This window comes from Pelophylax lessonae (genome assembly GCF_965119305.1).
Source record: "Pelophylax lessonae genome assembly, chromosome: 3".
In the NCBI taxonomy this organism is placed as follows: domain Eukaryota; kingdom Metazoa; phylum Chordata; class Amphibia; order Anura; family Ranidae; genus Pelophylax; species Pelophylax lessonae.
Genome location: NC_138770.1, coordinates 399343472 through 399358504, shown reverse-complemented (window position 1 = coordinate 399358504; position 15033 = coordinate 399343472). Strand labels below are relative to the sequence as shown.

The 15033-nt window shown below is 45.5% G+C and overlaps 1 protein-coding gene across 1 annotated transcript in view; it reads left to right on the top strand.

The window, feature by feature from the left end:
- The window catches only part of REV3L (REV3 like, DNA directed polymerase zeta catalytic subunit), a 422230-nt gene that overhangs the window by 221427 nt on the left and 185770 nt on the right, over nt 1-15033 (top strand). The window contains exon 9 of the mRNA XM_082249080.1: nt 368-510. Within this exon, the coding sequence (XP_082105206.1) occupies nt 368-510 (143 nt within the window). The remainder of the gene's footprint in view (nt 1-367; nt 511-15033) is intronic.

Below are 15033 nucleotides of genomic sequence, written 5' to 3'. Positions count from 1 at the left end.
TATGTGTGTGTTGGGGTTTTATTCAGAATGAACCCAACCCTGCCTATATATACAGCACAATACCATAAAACATAAGTGTGAATCCAGCCTTCTAGTAATGGTAAATGGTTTGTGGTTGGTAAAAGTTTATGGAGATAGTTGCACACTTTTTAATCTACACCTATTTACTGCACCATAAGCTCCTTGATGAAAATCACTGTATATAGTACTACCAGTTTTAAGATCGGTTTTTAGATCCTTTATCTAGATAGATATACTGATACAGTGTTTATGTACATAGAATGTGTTTGACATTAGCAGTATATTTTGTATAAATACACAGTTCAATTTTGTGTGTTTAAGATCACTGTATGTCTCCATCACACAGGTCTCTCTCTAACTCTATGAACTACACCAGCCTGTCTGATGAGTTCTCTGTGGAACTGACATTACATTCACAGTTGGAGACAGCAGAGGCCATTTCTTGTACTCCAGCTAATGTGGTAGAGGTGCACAGGGACCAGCGGGAAAGTAAGTTCACTTCTCAAGTCTTTCCTGTAACTTTGTCATCCAATATTATTGGTGGTTGTTAAGGTATTCTTTCCAGGAGTGTGTATATTAAAAAAAAAAAAAATACATACATACTTGCATACATACAACACTGGTAAAAATAAAAAAGACAAAGGTTTTGCTACAACACTTGCCTGCTGTCTAGTGATTTTTTTTCCCCTATAGACTCCCTTTTTTATGGTCCAGCACTGCTAACATTACTTAGTACCCTTTGTTGTTGACATGCCCTTCTTGAGTGTGTCATTATGTGACCTTGAGCTCACAATGCAATGCTATAGAGAACGATGCAGACTTCATTACATCAGCACATTGTTCTGCATTACCAATGACCCATGCCCACCTCTAAAGAAGACAGGGGACCCTGTGCATTATATGACAGGTCAAAAAGCATCAAATAAAAGGTACATACACACAAATAGTTATAAATGCATATGAGAATGGGTGAAGACTTTGGAGGGGGGACGGTTGACTGGAATTGGCCTGTAAGTGTGGAGGTTGAGTTTGGAAATAAATATTATAATTATATATATATTTTTATATATATTTATATATTATATTATATTCTACACACTCTAATGGCAACAGCCTTGACCTCATGTTCTCCTACCTATGCACTCCTCGCAACCTCTCCCAACATTCCATTCCCCCTCTCTGATCACCACCTCATTAGTTTCAGTCTCTCCTTGTCCTCCTCCTTACCTTCCAAATACCGAACAATTACCCGTAGAAACCTTTGCCATCTTAACCCTTCACTTTTTTTTTCTGCTACAGATTCTCTTCAACACAATCTCATCCCTTTCCTGCCCCAACATGGCCACTTCTGTCTACAACAGTTCACTGTCATCTACCCTGGATGCCTTGGCCCCCCTCACTACACACAGAATCAGGCCCCGACTGCTACAACCCTGGCAGACAGACAATATCAGAAGCCTCAAAAAACGTAGTCACGCTCTTGAGCGTCTGTGGCGTAACGCTAAGTCACAGCAAGATTTTAGCCAATATAAATCTGCCCTCCAAAAATACAGTTCCTGCCTCCACACTGCCAAACAGGCCTACTTTATCACTCTCATTAACACCCTCTCACACAGTCCCCGTCAACTCTTTTCTACCTTCAACGCTCTACTTCGTCCTCCATTACTTCCACCCACTAACTTACTCACTGCCCAAGAGATTGCCAATCACTTCAAAAATAAGATTGATACAATTTGTGAAAAGATCTTTACACTACAGATATCTCCCTCACCTTACACACCTTGTCCTCCTGCACAATCAATACTTCCCTTGTTTAACCCAACTACTGTAGAGGAAGTCACTAAAATTTTTTCTAATGCCCACCTAACTTCCTGCCCCTGGACCCTGTTCCTTCTCAAATACTACATCACCCTCTGGCTCTATCCTACACTCTTTAACGCATATCTTCAACCTTTCCCTCTCCACTGGCATCTTCCCCAACTCTCTAAAACATGCGCTAGTAACTCCCATACCAAAGAAAGCCTCACTAGACCCCACCAATCTTAATAACTTATGACCCATCTCCTTACTCCCTTTTGCTTCCAAACTCCTTGAATGTTTAGTCTACAACCTCCTGAGCAAGCACCTCATTGAGAATAACCTTCTCGATCCCCTTCAGTCTGGATTTCGCTGGCAACACTCCACAGAAACTTCTCTCCTAAAACTTACAAATTACTTACAGCTAAAACCAATGGTAACAACTCAATACTCTTACTCATGGATCTCTCTGCTGCCTTTGATACTGTTGACCACCCCCTCTTTCTCAAAAAACTCAGTTCGCTCGGTGTCCTGTGACTGTGCTTTCCATTGGTTCGAATCTTCCCAATCTCACCGCAACTTCAGTGTCACTTACAATTCCACTTACTCCCCTGCAACTCCTCTCACTGTTGGGGTCCCCCAAGGTTCTGTCCTTGGACCGCTACTATTCTCAATCTATACCTCCTCCCTGTGTCAGCTAATGGCCTCCCATGGCTTCCACTACTATTTCTATGCTGATGACACCCAATTCTACCTCTCTACCCCTCAGCTCACCTCATCAGTCTCCTCCCTCATCACTGATCTACTAACAGACATATCAACCTGGATGTCACACCACTTCCTCAAACTAAATCTATCTAAAACCGAGCTCATAATATTTCCTCCTCCACGTGCCCCTTCCCCGGAATTCTCTGTCAAGATCAATAGAACAACTATGAGTCCTTCCACACATGCCAGGGTGCTAGGGGTAACCCTGGACTCTGCGCTGTCCTTTCAGGCTCACATCCAATCCCTGTCCTGTCATGCTGCCTTAACCTCTGCAACATCTCTAGAATACGGCCCTTTTTAACCTATGACACCACCAAGCTTTTAATTCACGCCCTGGTTATCTCTCGCCTCGACTATTGCAACTCCCTCCTCATTGGATTACCCTTACATAGATTATCCCCCCTTCAATCCATAATGAATGCTGCTGCAAGACTTATCCACCTTACCAACCGTTCAGTGTCCTTCACCCCTCTCTGCCAATCCCTTCACTGGCTTCCACTCACCCAACAAATAAAATTCAAAGTGCTAACAATAGTTTACAATGCCATCCACAACTCTGCCCCCAGCTACATCACTAACCCGATCACAAAATATCAACCAAGCCGCTCTCTTCGGTCCTCAAGACCTTTTGCTCTCTAGCTCCCTTGTCACCTCTTCCCATGCTCGCCTCCAGGATTTCTCCAGGGCTTCTCCCATTCTTTGGAACTCTCTACCCCAATCTGTCCGACTGTCCCCTAATCTATCCATCTTTAGACGATCCCTGAAAACCCTTCTCTTTAAAGAAGCCTATCCGGCTACTAACTATTAACACTGTTCCACTTTCTCCATCAGCTCATCCCCCACCGCTATTACCTTTTGTATCAATTGACCCCTCCCTTTTAGATTGTAAGCTCTAACAAGCAGGGCCCTCTGATTCCTCTTGTTCCAAATTGTATTGTAACTGTAATCTCTGCCTTCATTTTGTTAAGCGCTGCGCAAACTGTTGGCGCTATATAAATCCTGTATAATAATAATTATTATAATTAATACTTCGTACAAAATCTTTTGTTGCTAATGACAGCTTCAAGATGCCTCCTAGTCGCATGCATTGCTCAGGTCTAATTTTGGCCCATTCTTCCACACAAATGGTCTTCAAATCTTGAAGGTTCCATGGGTCTCTTCTGAACTCTGATCTTTAGTTCTTTCCATAGATTTTTTATTGGATTCAAGTCAGGTGATTGGCTGGGCCAGTCTAGCAGCTTTATTTTCTTTCTTTGAAACCAATTGAGTTTCCTGATTTGTGTTTTCCAGTACCGTATGCTGAAAAATAGCCCCACACTATGATGTTCCCACCTCCAAACTTCACTGTTGGTATGCTGTTTTTGGGGTGATGTGCAGTACCATTTGACCTCCAAACATGGTGTGTTTTATGGTATCCAAAGAGTTCAATTTTGAGCTCTTCTGACCACAGACTATAGTCTCGCTGTATTTCACAGGCTCGTCTAAATGTTTTGCAGCAAAATTTAAACGAGCTTCAACATGCATTTTCTTCAGCAATGGAGTCTTGCGTGGTGTGCGTGCATACAGGCCATGGTGGTTGAGTGCATTACTTATTGTTTTCTTTGAAACAATTGAACCTGCTAATTTCAGGTCTTTCTGAAGCTCTCCACGAGTGGTCCTTGGCTTTTGCATAACTCTTCTAATAATTATTTTCACTCCTCTGTCACAAATCTTGCTAGGAGCACCTGGTCATGGCCGGTTTTTGGTGAAATTATGTTCTTTCCACTTCCGGATTATGTCCCCAACAGTGCTCCCTGGAACATTCAGAAGTTTAGAAATCCTTCTATAACCCATGCCATCAGTATGTTTTGCAACAATAAGGTTGCAAAGGTCTTGTGAGAGCTCTTTGCTTTTACCCATTATGGGATGTTTCTTGTGTGACACCTTTGTAATGAGACACCTTTTTATAGGCCATCAGTTGAGACTAGACCAGCTAATATTAAATTGCACAGACAAGGGGCAGGATTGCATTCTAATTACTGATAGATTTCAGCTGGTGTCTTGGCTTTCCATATCTTTTTTTGCACCTCCCTTTCTTTGTGTTCAATACCTGTTCCCTGTGTCATTCCATTTTGTTACACATAACTTATTTTCTGAACCTGTTTGTTTTGGTTTCTTTGTATGTATGGATTGCATGGGTTGTTACAGATGTGGTGAGAATTTCATGTCAATAACGCCTTTAGAAATACAGTATCTCACAAAAGTGAGTACACCCCTCACATTTTTGTAAATATTTTTTTATATTTTTTCATGTAACAACACTGACGGAATGACACTTTGCTACAATGTAAAATAGTGAGTGTACAGCTTGAATAACAGTGTATATTTTCTGCCCCCTCAAAATAACTCAACACTCAGCCATTAATGTCTAAACCGCTGGCAACAAAAGTGAGTACACCCCTAAGTTAAAATGTCCAAATTGGGCCCAAAGTGTTAACTTTTTGTGTTGCAACCATTATTTTCCAGCACTGCCTTAACCCTCTTGGGCATGGAGTTCACCAGAGCTTCACAGGTTGCCACTGGAGCATCACGGAGCTGGTGGATGTTGGAGACCTTGCGCTCCTCCACCTGCCATTTGAGGATACCCCACAAATGCTCAATAGGGTTTAGGTCTGGGGACCTACTTGGCCAGTCCATCACCTTTACCCTCAGCTTTTTTAGCAAGGCAATGGTCATCTTGGAGGTGTGTTTGGGGTTGTTATTATGTTGGAATACTGCCATGCGGTCCAGTCTCCGAACAGAGGGGTTCATGCTGCTTCAGTATGTCACAGTACATGTTGGTATTCATGGTTCTCTCAATGAACTGTAGCTCCCCAGTGCCGGCAGCACTTAGCCCCAGACTATGACACCCCCACTACCAAGCTTGACTGTAGGAAAGACACACTTGTCTTTGTACTCCTTACCTGCTTGCTGCCTCTCAAGCTTGACACCATCTGAACCAAATAAGTTTATCATGATCTCATCAGACCACAGGACATGGTTCCAGTAATCTATGTCCTTAGTCTGATAGTCTTCAGCAAACTGTTTGCAGGCTTTCTTGTGCATCATCTTTAGAAGAGGCTTCCCATCTTTAGAAGAGGCTTCCTTTTGGGGCAACAGCCATGCAGACCAATTTGATGCAGTGGGCGGCGTATGTTCTGAGCACTGACAGGCTGACCCCCCACCCCTTCAACCTCTGCAGCAATGTTGGCAGCACTCGTATGTCTATTTTCCAAAGACAAATATATGGATATGACGCTGAGCACGTGCACTGAACTTCTTTGGTCAACCATGGCGAAGCCTGTTCTGAGTAAAGCCTGTCCTGGTAAACCACTGTATGGTCTTGGCCACCATGCTGCAGCTCAGTTTCAGGGAATTGTCAATCCTATTATAGCCTAGGCTATCTTTATTTAGAGCAATAATTCTTTTTTTCAGATCCTCAGAGTTCTGTGCCATGAGGTGCCATGTTGAACTTCCAGTGACCAGTATGAGAGAGTGAGAGCGATAACACAAAATTTACCACACTTGGTCCCCATTCACACCTGAGACCTTGTAACACTAACGAGTCACATGACACCGGGGAGGGAAAATAGCTAATTGGGCCCAATTTGGACATTTTGACTTAGGGGTGTACTCACTTTTATTGCCAGTGGTTTAGATATTAATGGCTATGTGTTGTTATTTTGAGGGGGCAGCAAATTTACACTGTCCACTCAAGATAAACCAACACGATTGGTCCATGTTTGGTGTGGTACACATGATACTAAGCATATTAAAAAAATATATTAGATCAGCGTTTAGTTTAGGTTAGTGTCAGTGTTACCATTGGGATGATTGTCAGTGCCAATGTTAAGTGTCAGTGTGTTTTGGGTAGGATAAAAACAGAGGATAATTTAGCCCTGGGACTTTAATGAGGTTAACACTGGTGGCCACTTAATAATAAGTAAACATATTGTCTGAATTTATTTAAAAGCAAACAGGATAATCATCATATACAAATTGCATAGAAAAATGTCAAACCAATAGGTAATAACTACATGGTATAATAAATATTTAAAGATTACAATTGTTTTGATACATGATGGTACAGAGGCATCTTAAAACTTTCGAGTTGTAATCTTCAAGCATGTATTATACTATGTAGTTATTATCAGTCGGTTTGGCGTTTTTCTATGCACTTTGTATATGATGATCTTTTCGCTTTTTAATAAATTCAGACAATATGTTTACTTATCATTAGGTGGCCACCAGTGTTCACCTCATTTAAAGTCCCAGGGCTAAATTCTCCTCTGTTGTATATGTTTATAGGGATGAAGGTATGTCTCTGGCAGCACCAGACCTTTCATTTTTAATTATGGGTAAGAAAAAAAAGGTGTTATATTTAGTGTCTATATTATTGTCAGTGTCTGTGTGCTTTAGGTAGAATAAAAAAAATATGCATAATGCACACAGTTGCTTCTGGGCCCTCTTATGGGTACAAACAACCAATAACGCACACAAGTGTTATCTCCATGCATATCAGAAGTATGTGAATTTATTTTGGATTGTTTTTGGTGATTGGTCATGGTAATGGCAAGAAATACAGTCTTAAAAAATTTCTATCGTTCATTGACAGACGCAGCTCAATGTTCTTCTTAACCATTGGGTTATGCTGCTCCCTACAGGAGTAGGACACTAGGCAGGAAAAATCTTTACCATGCCTATGGGGCAGTCACCCACTCACTCTGCTATAGGATTCAGTTTTTTTCTGCCTAGTTCAGCAGTAGGACCTAGTTCCCTGCTGGGATTTCCGTCCAAGCATGTTTATGTAAAAAGGGAATCTTGTGTCTAAAATGTATTTTTTTAGCTAGTTATGTTCCTGAGAGAACTACAATCAAGAGCCTGACTGGGCGTCTGACTGGATTTTCTAGATTCTTATGGCCTCCCAGTCTGGGCAGCAAGTGTATGCAGGTTGCAGCTCCACGCTAGGCCTCGCCACGACATAGCCCCACTGGACGAGGGCTGGCCCACAGGTGAAACACCTCGCCGGGATGCACAGGACCTGGTTTGTCTTGAGTCGCAGCGTACCCCTTGGCCGTTAGCACCCCCACCCCGGGTGGGGAGGTAGTCTGTCCGGAGTGGCGCCTACCTGAATATCGTTGGTATGGTGAGTTGGTGAGTAGTGTCCCCCATATCTCTTGCGGTCTCGGGGTGGACATAGGCCCGCCCTTGGACGGTCATACCCTCGGGTAATCTCTCATCCCCCCTGTATTTGGGTTCCCTAGAAAACATCCCCCATCTATCATCCAAGGCTTCTCCCTCAGGCCATCCTCCCCACTATTTCATAGGGGGTCCCTTCTACCTTAGTCAGGTACGGTGCGGGGGCTGTAGCAGGCAATGGGGGGCCCTTGGGGGGGGGGGGCGCCGATGACACTGATCGCTTGATTCACTGGGGGGTTAATCCTGGTGGGGGTCCCTGTCAGGGCCCCTCTATGCCTGATAATCGCTGGATCCCTCAGGGGATCCTGTAGACTGCATGGCGTGACGTGGTTGCCGGCATTTTCCAGTAGATCAGCAGTATTAGGCTCAGCAGCCATCTTTTAGTGGTTTCCCTTTGAAATGCATTGGGAAGCCATTTTGTTGTGGCCTCCCCATTGAAATGCATTGGGCGGCCATTTTCTCGTAGTCCGAGAATGATGTACAGCAGTGAGTGGCAAGGCTTTAACCCTAGTGCCGACCCAGGTACTTCCTCTTCCTGTGAAGATCGTTTTTCTGCACATTTCAGGGCAGTTCTGATTTCCCTGATATTGGGTGGTGGTGAGTCGATTGGGGTCCCTGTAGGTCGCCCTCCCACTCTGCTACATTGCAGTTTTATGTGCTGGGACTTGTAGTACCTCTGGTGCAGCGGACGTTTTTCTGCAGTATTCTTTAAGTGACACTGCGCTGTCCCCAGGATAACATGCAGTCCCAGGAGCAATTCTCACCTACTGATCCCCTCGGTGTTGCGGGGACGTCCGGGTTGCAACCCTTGTCTGCCTTAACAACCGTTTTGGAAACCCTGGTGTCAAAAAAAGGACTAGTAAAAAGCGCCCACTGCCCTCACCTGCCTCATCTGTATCCTCAGATGCTGAGGTTGATATGGCCGCCACGCATGCGAGCCACCCTGAGGGATCTGCGTCATCGCACTTTGATGGCGAAGCTAAAATATCCTTATCTGCAGCTGCGCGGAAAAACGTGCTGGTTGAGGCACTTAGTGTAAGTGCGGGAAACTCTAAATATGGAGGATGATTCTACAGCGTCAGGGATGCAGGTGTCTTTTGGCACACGCAAATCCCAGAAGTCGGGCAAGGTGTTCTGGAACTTTTTGACAAAATTGTCACTGAACAGTAGGGGCGCCTTAAACTCATGTTAGTGGGCCCGAAGCGCTTTAAGAGGCACTACCCCTTTGCATGAAGGTCAGTGATTGCAGCGCTGCTATTTTAAATATATAAATAAGTGTTCATAAAACAATTGTCCTGAACTTAGAAAATGGTAATTAAACCATTCATGTAAACCATCAGTAAAGTGCTATTCGGTGCAATTGTTGTGCAAAATACAAAATATTAAATAAAAAATATAAAGTGCAGATATTACAATGTAAAACTCCAAAAATGTAAACTGAGTGTAAACAGTCCATAAAACAGTTCTTTGCGGTAACAGAAGCAGGATGCTTGATCTTGCAACTTCGGGGTCTCCCCCTTAGGGTATCTACTTACCACTACGTGGTGTTTTTAAAGCAGATTATAGTGGAGTGAGCTGTTGTTTCTTGCAAAGCTGTTTGGACTATGTTGGAAGCGATCCTTCTTCTTTAAGCGGTATTCTCAGGTGTCAGTTCTGGGTCTCGGACTACCCCTTTGCAGACGATGTAGTCAATAAATGGACCATTCCACCGAAGGTGGAACATCCGGTCTCCAGACTGCACAAATCTACTGTGGTCCCGGTGGAGGAGTCTCCGGTCTTTAAAGACCCTTTTGATAGAAGGATTGAGACTCTGTCCCACCACTTACATGTGATAGCGGGTTCAATACTTAGACTGGTCTTCGCTATCACTCTGGTGTCCCAGACCATAACCGGAATGGGCAAAGTTGCTAAAAAGTCACTTGGAAGCAGAACAGCTTCCCTCGGGCCTTGTAGAGCTAACAGACCAAATGTTCCAAGCCCTACTGTTTATATGTGATGCGTCTTTAGATGCATCCCCCCTTGTGGCTAAAATTTCCACGGTAGGGGTGACCTTGAGACGCATGATGTGGCTAAAAAGCTGGTCTGCGGATCAGGCTTCTAAAAAGGCTGTCAGATCTCCCCTTTATAGGGAACCGCCTATTTGGTTCTTCAATGCATGAACTTATCAAAGGGCTTACAGGTGGGAAGAGCTCTCTTCTTCCTCAGTCCGCTAAGGGCAAGTGTCCCCATCAGACGGGGCCCTTATTTCTCAGCACAGAGGTGGCCCTTTCGTGCCTCCGGCACGCAGGAGAAGGGATCAAAGCCATTTAGATCTGGGGGTTCCAAGAAGACGTGGTCGGTTAAGCCAAGAGCAGTCCCCTCCAGATCTGCAAACAAATCCCCTTCTGCATGAAGTGGCGCCTTCACCCATAACTGGGTTGGGGGGCATCTTTGTTCCTTTCTTGCTGTTATCCAGCAATCTGTCCTCTCTGCGGACTTGCATACAGGCGCTAGGCTTGATGATGTCTACCTTTTGAGGCGGTTCCGTTTGCTCAGTTCCACACGAGACCTCTTCAAAGAGAAATTCTTGTCAAGTGGAACAAGGATCCAAAATCTTTGGACAATCTGATTCGGCTTAGTCAAAACACAAGAAGTGCTCTATTGTGGTGGCTCCATTCCTTGGCTTTGCGTCAGGGCAAGTTCTTACTTCCCTTGTATTGGACCCTGATAACCACAGATGCCAGCCTGTTCGGTTAGGGTGGAGTGCTTGGAAAGATGTGTGTTCAGAGGACCTGGACTCTGGAAGAGTCCAGACTACCGATCAAAATTCTGTAACTCGGAGCGATAAAGCTTTGTTTGAGTCACAGGACAAATCGTCTGCAATGTTGTCCGGTTCAGATTCAATCAGACAATGCGATGCCAGTGGCTTACGTCACTCATCAAGGGGGCAACAAAAGTGTCCTGGCAGCCCGGGAGGTGGCCGAGATCCTAAAATGAGCAGAACAAATTTGTTCCAGCTCTCTCCGCCGTGCATATCCTCGGAATGGAAAATTGGCAGGCGGATTACTTGAGGAGTCAGGTGTTGGATCGGGGAATGGTCCCTTCACCCGGAGGTTTTTTACCTGCTGTGGGGGACACCCGATGTGGACCTGTTAGCCTCTCGGCTCAACAAGAAAGTACAGAGGTTTGTGCCAGGTCTCGGGATCCTCTGGCCAGATGCATTGGTGGCTCCTTGGGGTCAGTATCTGTTGATCTGTGCATTTCCTCCTCTAAAACTTCTGCCGAGGCTTCTACGCAGAATAGAGGTGGAAGGGATTCCAGTCATTCTAGTGGCTCCAGACTGGCCTCGCCGGTCTTGGTTTGACAATCTGGATAGGTTGGTCACTGATGTTCCCTGGAGATTTCCTCTCAGGGAAGATCTGCTGTCTCAAGGGCTGATCTTCCATCCTGCTTTACAGTCGCTGGCTTTAACGGCGTGGCTGTTGAATTGAAGGATAGGGGTCTAGTTTCTGACTCTACCTCTAGGAAGTTTTATTATCGTACATGGAAAATGTATATCGCATGGTGTGAATCAATAATGGTGCATCCACACTTTTTTTGGTCTAGGGGCTGCAGTTAGTCTGTGATGCCTCTTTGGATGCGGCTCCTCTGATTGCGAGGCTGTCTGTCTCAGCAGTGGTCTTTCCGCGTGTTATTTGGCTTAAATGCTGGTCTGCGGACCAGACTTCGAAGAAGGCCTTATCTGATTTCCCCTTCCTAGGTGATCGCCTATTTGGAGCTTCCCTGGAAGACACCATTAAGGGTCTCACTGGAGAGAAGAGTACCTTTCTTCCGCAGTCTAGTAAAGGCAAGGAGCCCCGTTGTAGATGTGGTCCATCCTTTTGGCTCATAAGAAGTTTTTCATGCCTCAAAGTCTCAAGACAAGGAATCAAAATCCTTCAGGGCCTCCCGGGGATCAAAATGAACCTGGTCTGGCAAGCTGAGAGCAGGCTTCAGACCTGGGGACAAGGCTCCCTCAGCATGAAGGGGCACCCTCACCTGTATGTGGGGTGGGGGGACGTCATCGCTGGTTTCCTTGACCCGTGGACCTCCATGGTATAGGACAAGTGGGTCCGCGAAGACATACGGTCCGGCTACAAGATCGAGTTTCGTTCTTACCCTCCGGAAAGGTTTTTTCCCTCCAACTTGTGCCTCTCCCCAGACCACTTACGGGGTCTCTTTGGGGCAGTGCAAGACTTGCTGAGCCAAGGAGTGATTATCCCGGTTCTGACTTTGGAACATTTTCAGGGGTTTTATTCAAACCCGTTTACAGTCCCCAAGAACTGCATCCAATTCTGGACCTCCAGGTGCTAAACTGCTTTGTGCGGGTGCATAGGTTCCGAATGGAGTCCATTCGCACGGTAGTGGCATCCCTGCATCTTCGTGCTCCTATCGACATCAAGGACGCTTACCTTCACATTCCAATATGTGTTGGTCACCAGCACTTCCTCCGCATTGCCGTGGGAGATGAGCATTATCAGTTTGTGGCCTTACCCTTTGGTCTTGCCTCCGCTCCTCAGGTCTTCACAAAAGTGTTGGCCCCGGTGCTGGCATTGTTGTGTCAGTGGGGAATCTCGGTACTGGGGTACCTGGACGATCTTTGGCTGCGAGCGGAGTCTGTCTGCTCTAGTGGACAACTTGGAGATTACTCTGCGAACTCTGAGGGAGTTTGGTTGGATCCTGAACCTTCAGAAGTCTGCTCTGGTTTTGTCCACAAATCTGGATTATCTGGGTCTTACTCTGGACTCGGCCTCAGCCAAAGTGTTCCTTCCTCTGGAAAAACTCCAGAAACTGCAGGAAGTTATTCAACTCAAACTATGTAACTATGTAACTTCTTTTGTCCAGCAGATGGTCATCCCTTCGGACTGATAGTGTCTCCCTTCGAGTTCCGTTTGCACAGTTCCACGCAAGATCTCTGCAAAGAGAGATGCTGGTCAAATGGGACAAGAATCCACAGTCTATGGACGATCTGATCCGGCTGAGCCAGGGTAGGAGAGGGTGCCTGATCTGGTTGCTTTGTTTTCTGGCTCTTCGCCAGGGCAAATCCTTTCTCCCCCTGTACTGGACGATGTCACTACAGATGCTAGCCTGTCCGGGTGAGGAGGCGTCGATGGAAAAGATTCTGCTCAAGGGCTCCAGATTGCCGATCAATATACTGGAGCTCCGAGCGATCAGACTTTGTCTGGATCATTGGACGGATTGTCTTCAGGGGTGTCCGGTGCAAATTCAGTCGGACAACGCCATGGCTGTTGCCTATGTCAAATCATCAAGGGGGCAAAAGTAGTGTCCTGGCGGCTCGGGAAGTACCTGGCGTTCTAAGGTAGGCAGAACGTTTTGTTCCAGCCTTCTATGCTGTACACATTCCAGGGGTGGGAGACGGATTACCTCAGTCGACAGGTGTGGGACCAGGGGGAATTGTCACTTTTTCTGGAGGTGTTTCACCACTTGTGCCTCCAGTGGGATACTCCTGAGGTGGATCTGTTGGCCTCTCCTCTCAACAGGAAGATGCAGAGGTTTGTAGCATGGTCTCTGGACCCTTTGGTGGATGCCACAGATGCGCTGGTGGCCCCGTGGAGTCAGTATCATCTGATTTACGCCTTTCCCCCCCTCTCAAGGTTCTGCCAAGACCTCTGCGCAGGATGGATGCAGAAGGTATTCTGGTCATCTTAGTGGCTCCAGACCGGTCGCCGATGTTCCTTGGAGACTTACTCTCCCAAGGGCCAATCTTCCATTCTGCTTTACAGTCGCTGGTTTTAAGGGCTTGGCTGTTGAAAGCTAGGTGCTGAAAGATAGAGGTTTGTCTGATTCAGTGATTCCTATGCTGTTGAAAGCTAGAAAATCTGCTTTTGGCCCCTTTCACACTAGTGCGACTTGTCGTTCCTGCACTACTTTGCCACGATTTGATTGCGTTTTGAGCCATAGTCATTCCTTTCAAAATCGCGGCAAAATCGCAGTAAAATCGCATAAGTGTGAAAGGGGCCTTTAGGAAAATCTACCATTGTACATGGAAGTCTTACATTGTGTGGTGTGAGTCTATTGGAATTCATCATCGCTCCTTTTCGGTGGCTCAGATCTTGACCTTCCTCTAATGGGGGGGGGGGTTGAGCAGCCCCTGGCCTTGAGTACTATCAAGGGCAAGGTCTCAGCCTTGGCGTTCTTCTTTCAACAACCATTGGCCACACTTTCCTTGGTGTGTACTTTTATCCAGTTTGACACTCCCCATTCCTGACTTGGGACCTCAATTTGGTGCTTTCAGTCCTCCAGAAAACCTTTTGAAAATCTTAGGGCGGTTCCCCTGCTTATGTGTTCCCAGAAGGTGGCCTTTATGGTTGAAATCACTTCTGTACGCAGGGTGTTTGAGCTGGCGGCATTGTCTTGTCCACCTTTCTTGGTGGTTAACAGAGATAAGATGGTTCTTCGCCCCTTCGTCCTTCCTGATTTTCATTTGAATGAAGACATTGTGTTGCCTGGTCGTCTGTGCATACCTTTAGAAAATTGTATTAAGTGGATGTGGTGGCATCTGCAGATGCTTCCTTTTGGCGGCAAGGTTTTGCAGGCTGCTGTTTAGAGAACCTGGTCCTCTTTGAGGGTATTGTTTTTTTTCAGGTGATCTCCAGTTCTTGGTTGAGCTCTATGTTACCTGGTTGGCTATGGTTTAGCCATCCCCACCCCTCATGTTTAAAACTTCTTTAGGGCATCCCAATGGTTAAGAAGAACAGGAGCTGTGTCCGTCAATGAACGATTTTTGTCTTACCGTAAAATCAATTTTTCTGCTGATCATTGACGGACACAGCACCCACCCATCTGTGGAGTTGGATTTCTTCTGACACTGCTTGTAACAAAACCGAGTGCCTATAGCTGAGAGTGGGAGTATACCCCCTGGGATTGCCCATAGGCGTAGTCCAGATTTTTTTCTTCCTAGTGTCCTACTCCTGTAGATGGCAGTATAACCCAATGGTTAAGAAGATCAGGAGCTGTGTCCATCAATGAACATTAGAGAAATGGATTTTACGATAAGGCAAAAATAATTTTTTTTACTTTCTGCCATAAAACATTTCCAATATAAAAAAAAATAAAAAAATAGAATTTCTCTTTAGTTCATTGATGGACACAGCTTCAGATCTTCATAACTTTTGGGTTATACTGCCCACTACAGGAAGACGACAATAGGCAGAATTAAGTCTGGCTACCCCATGGGTAGTCCCAGGGGGT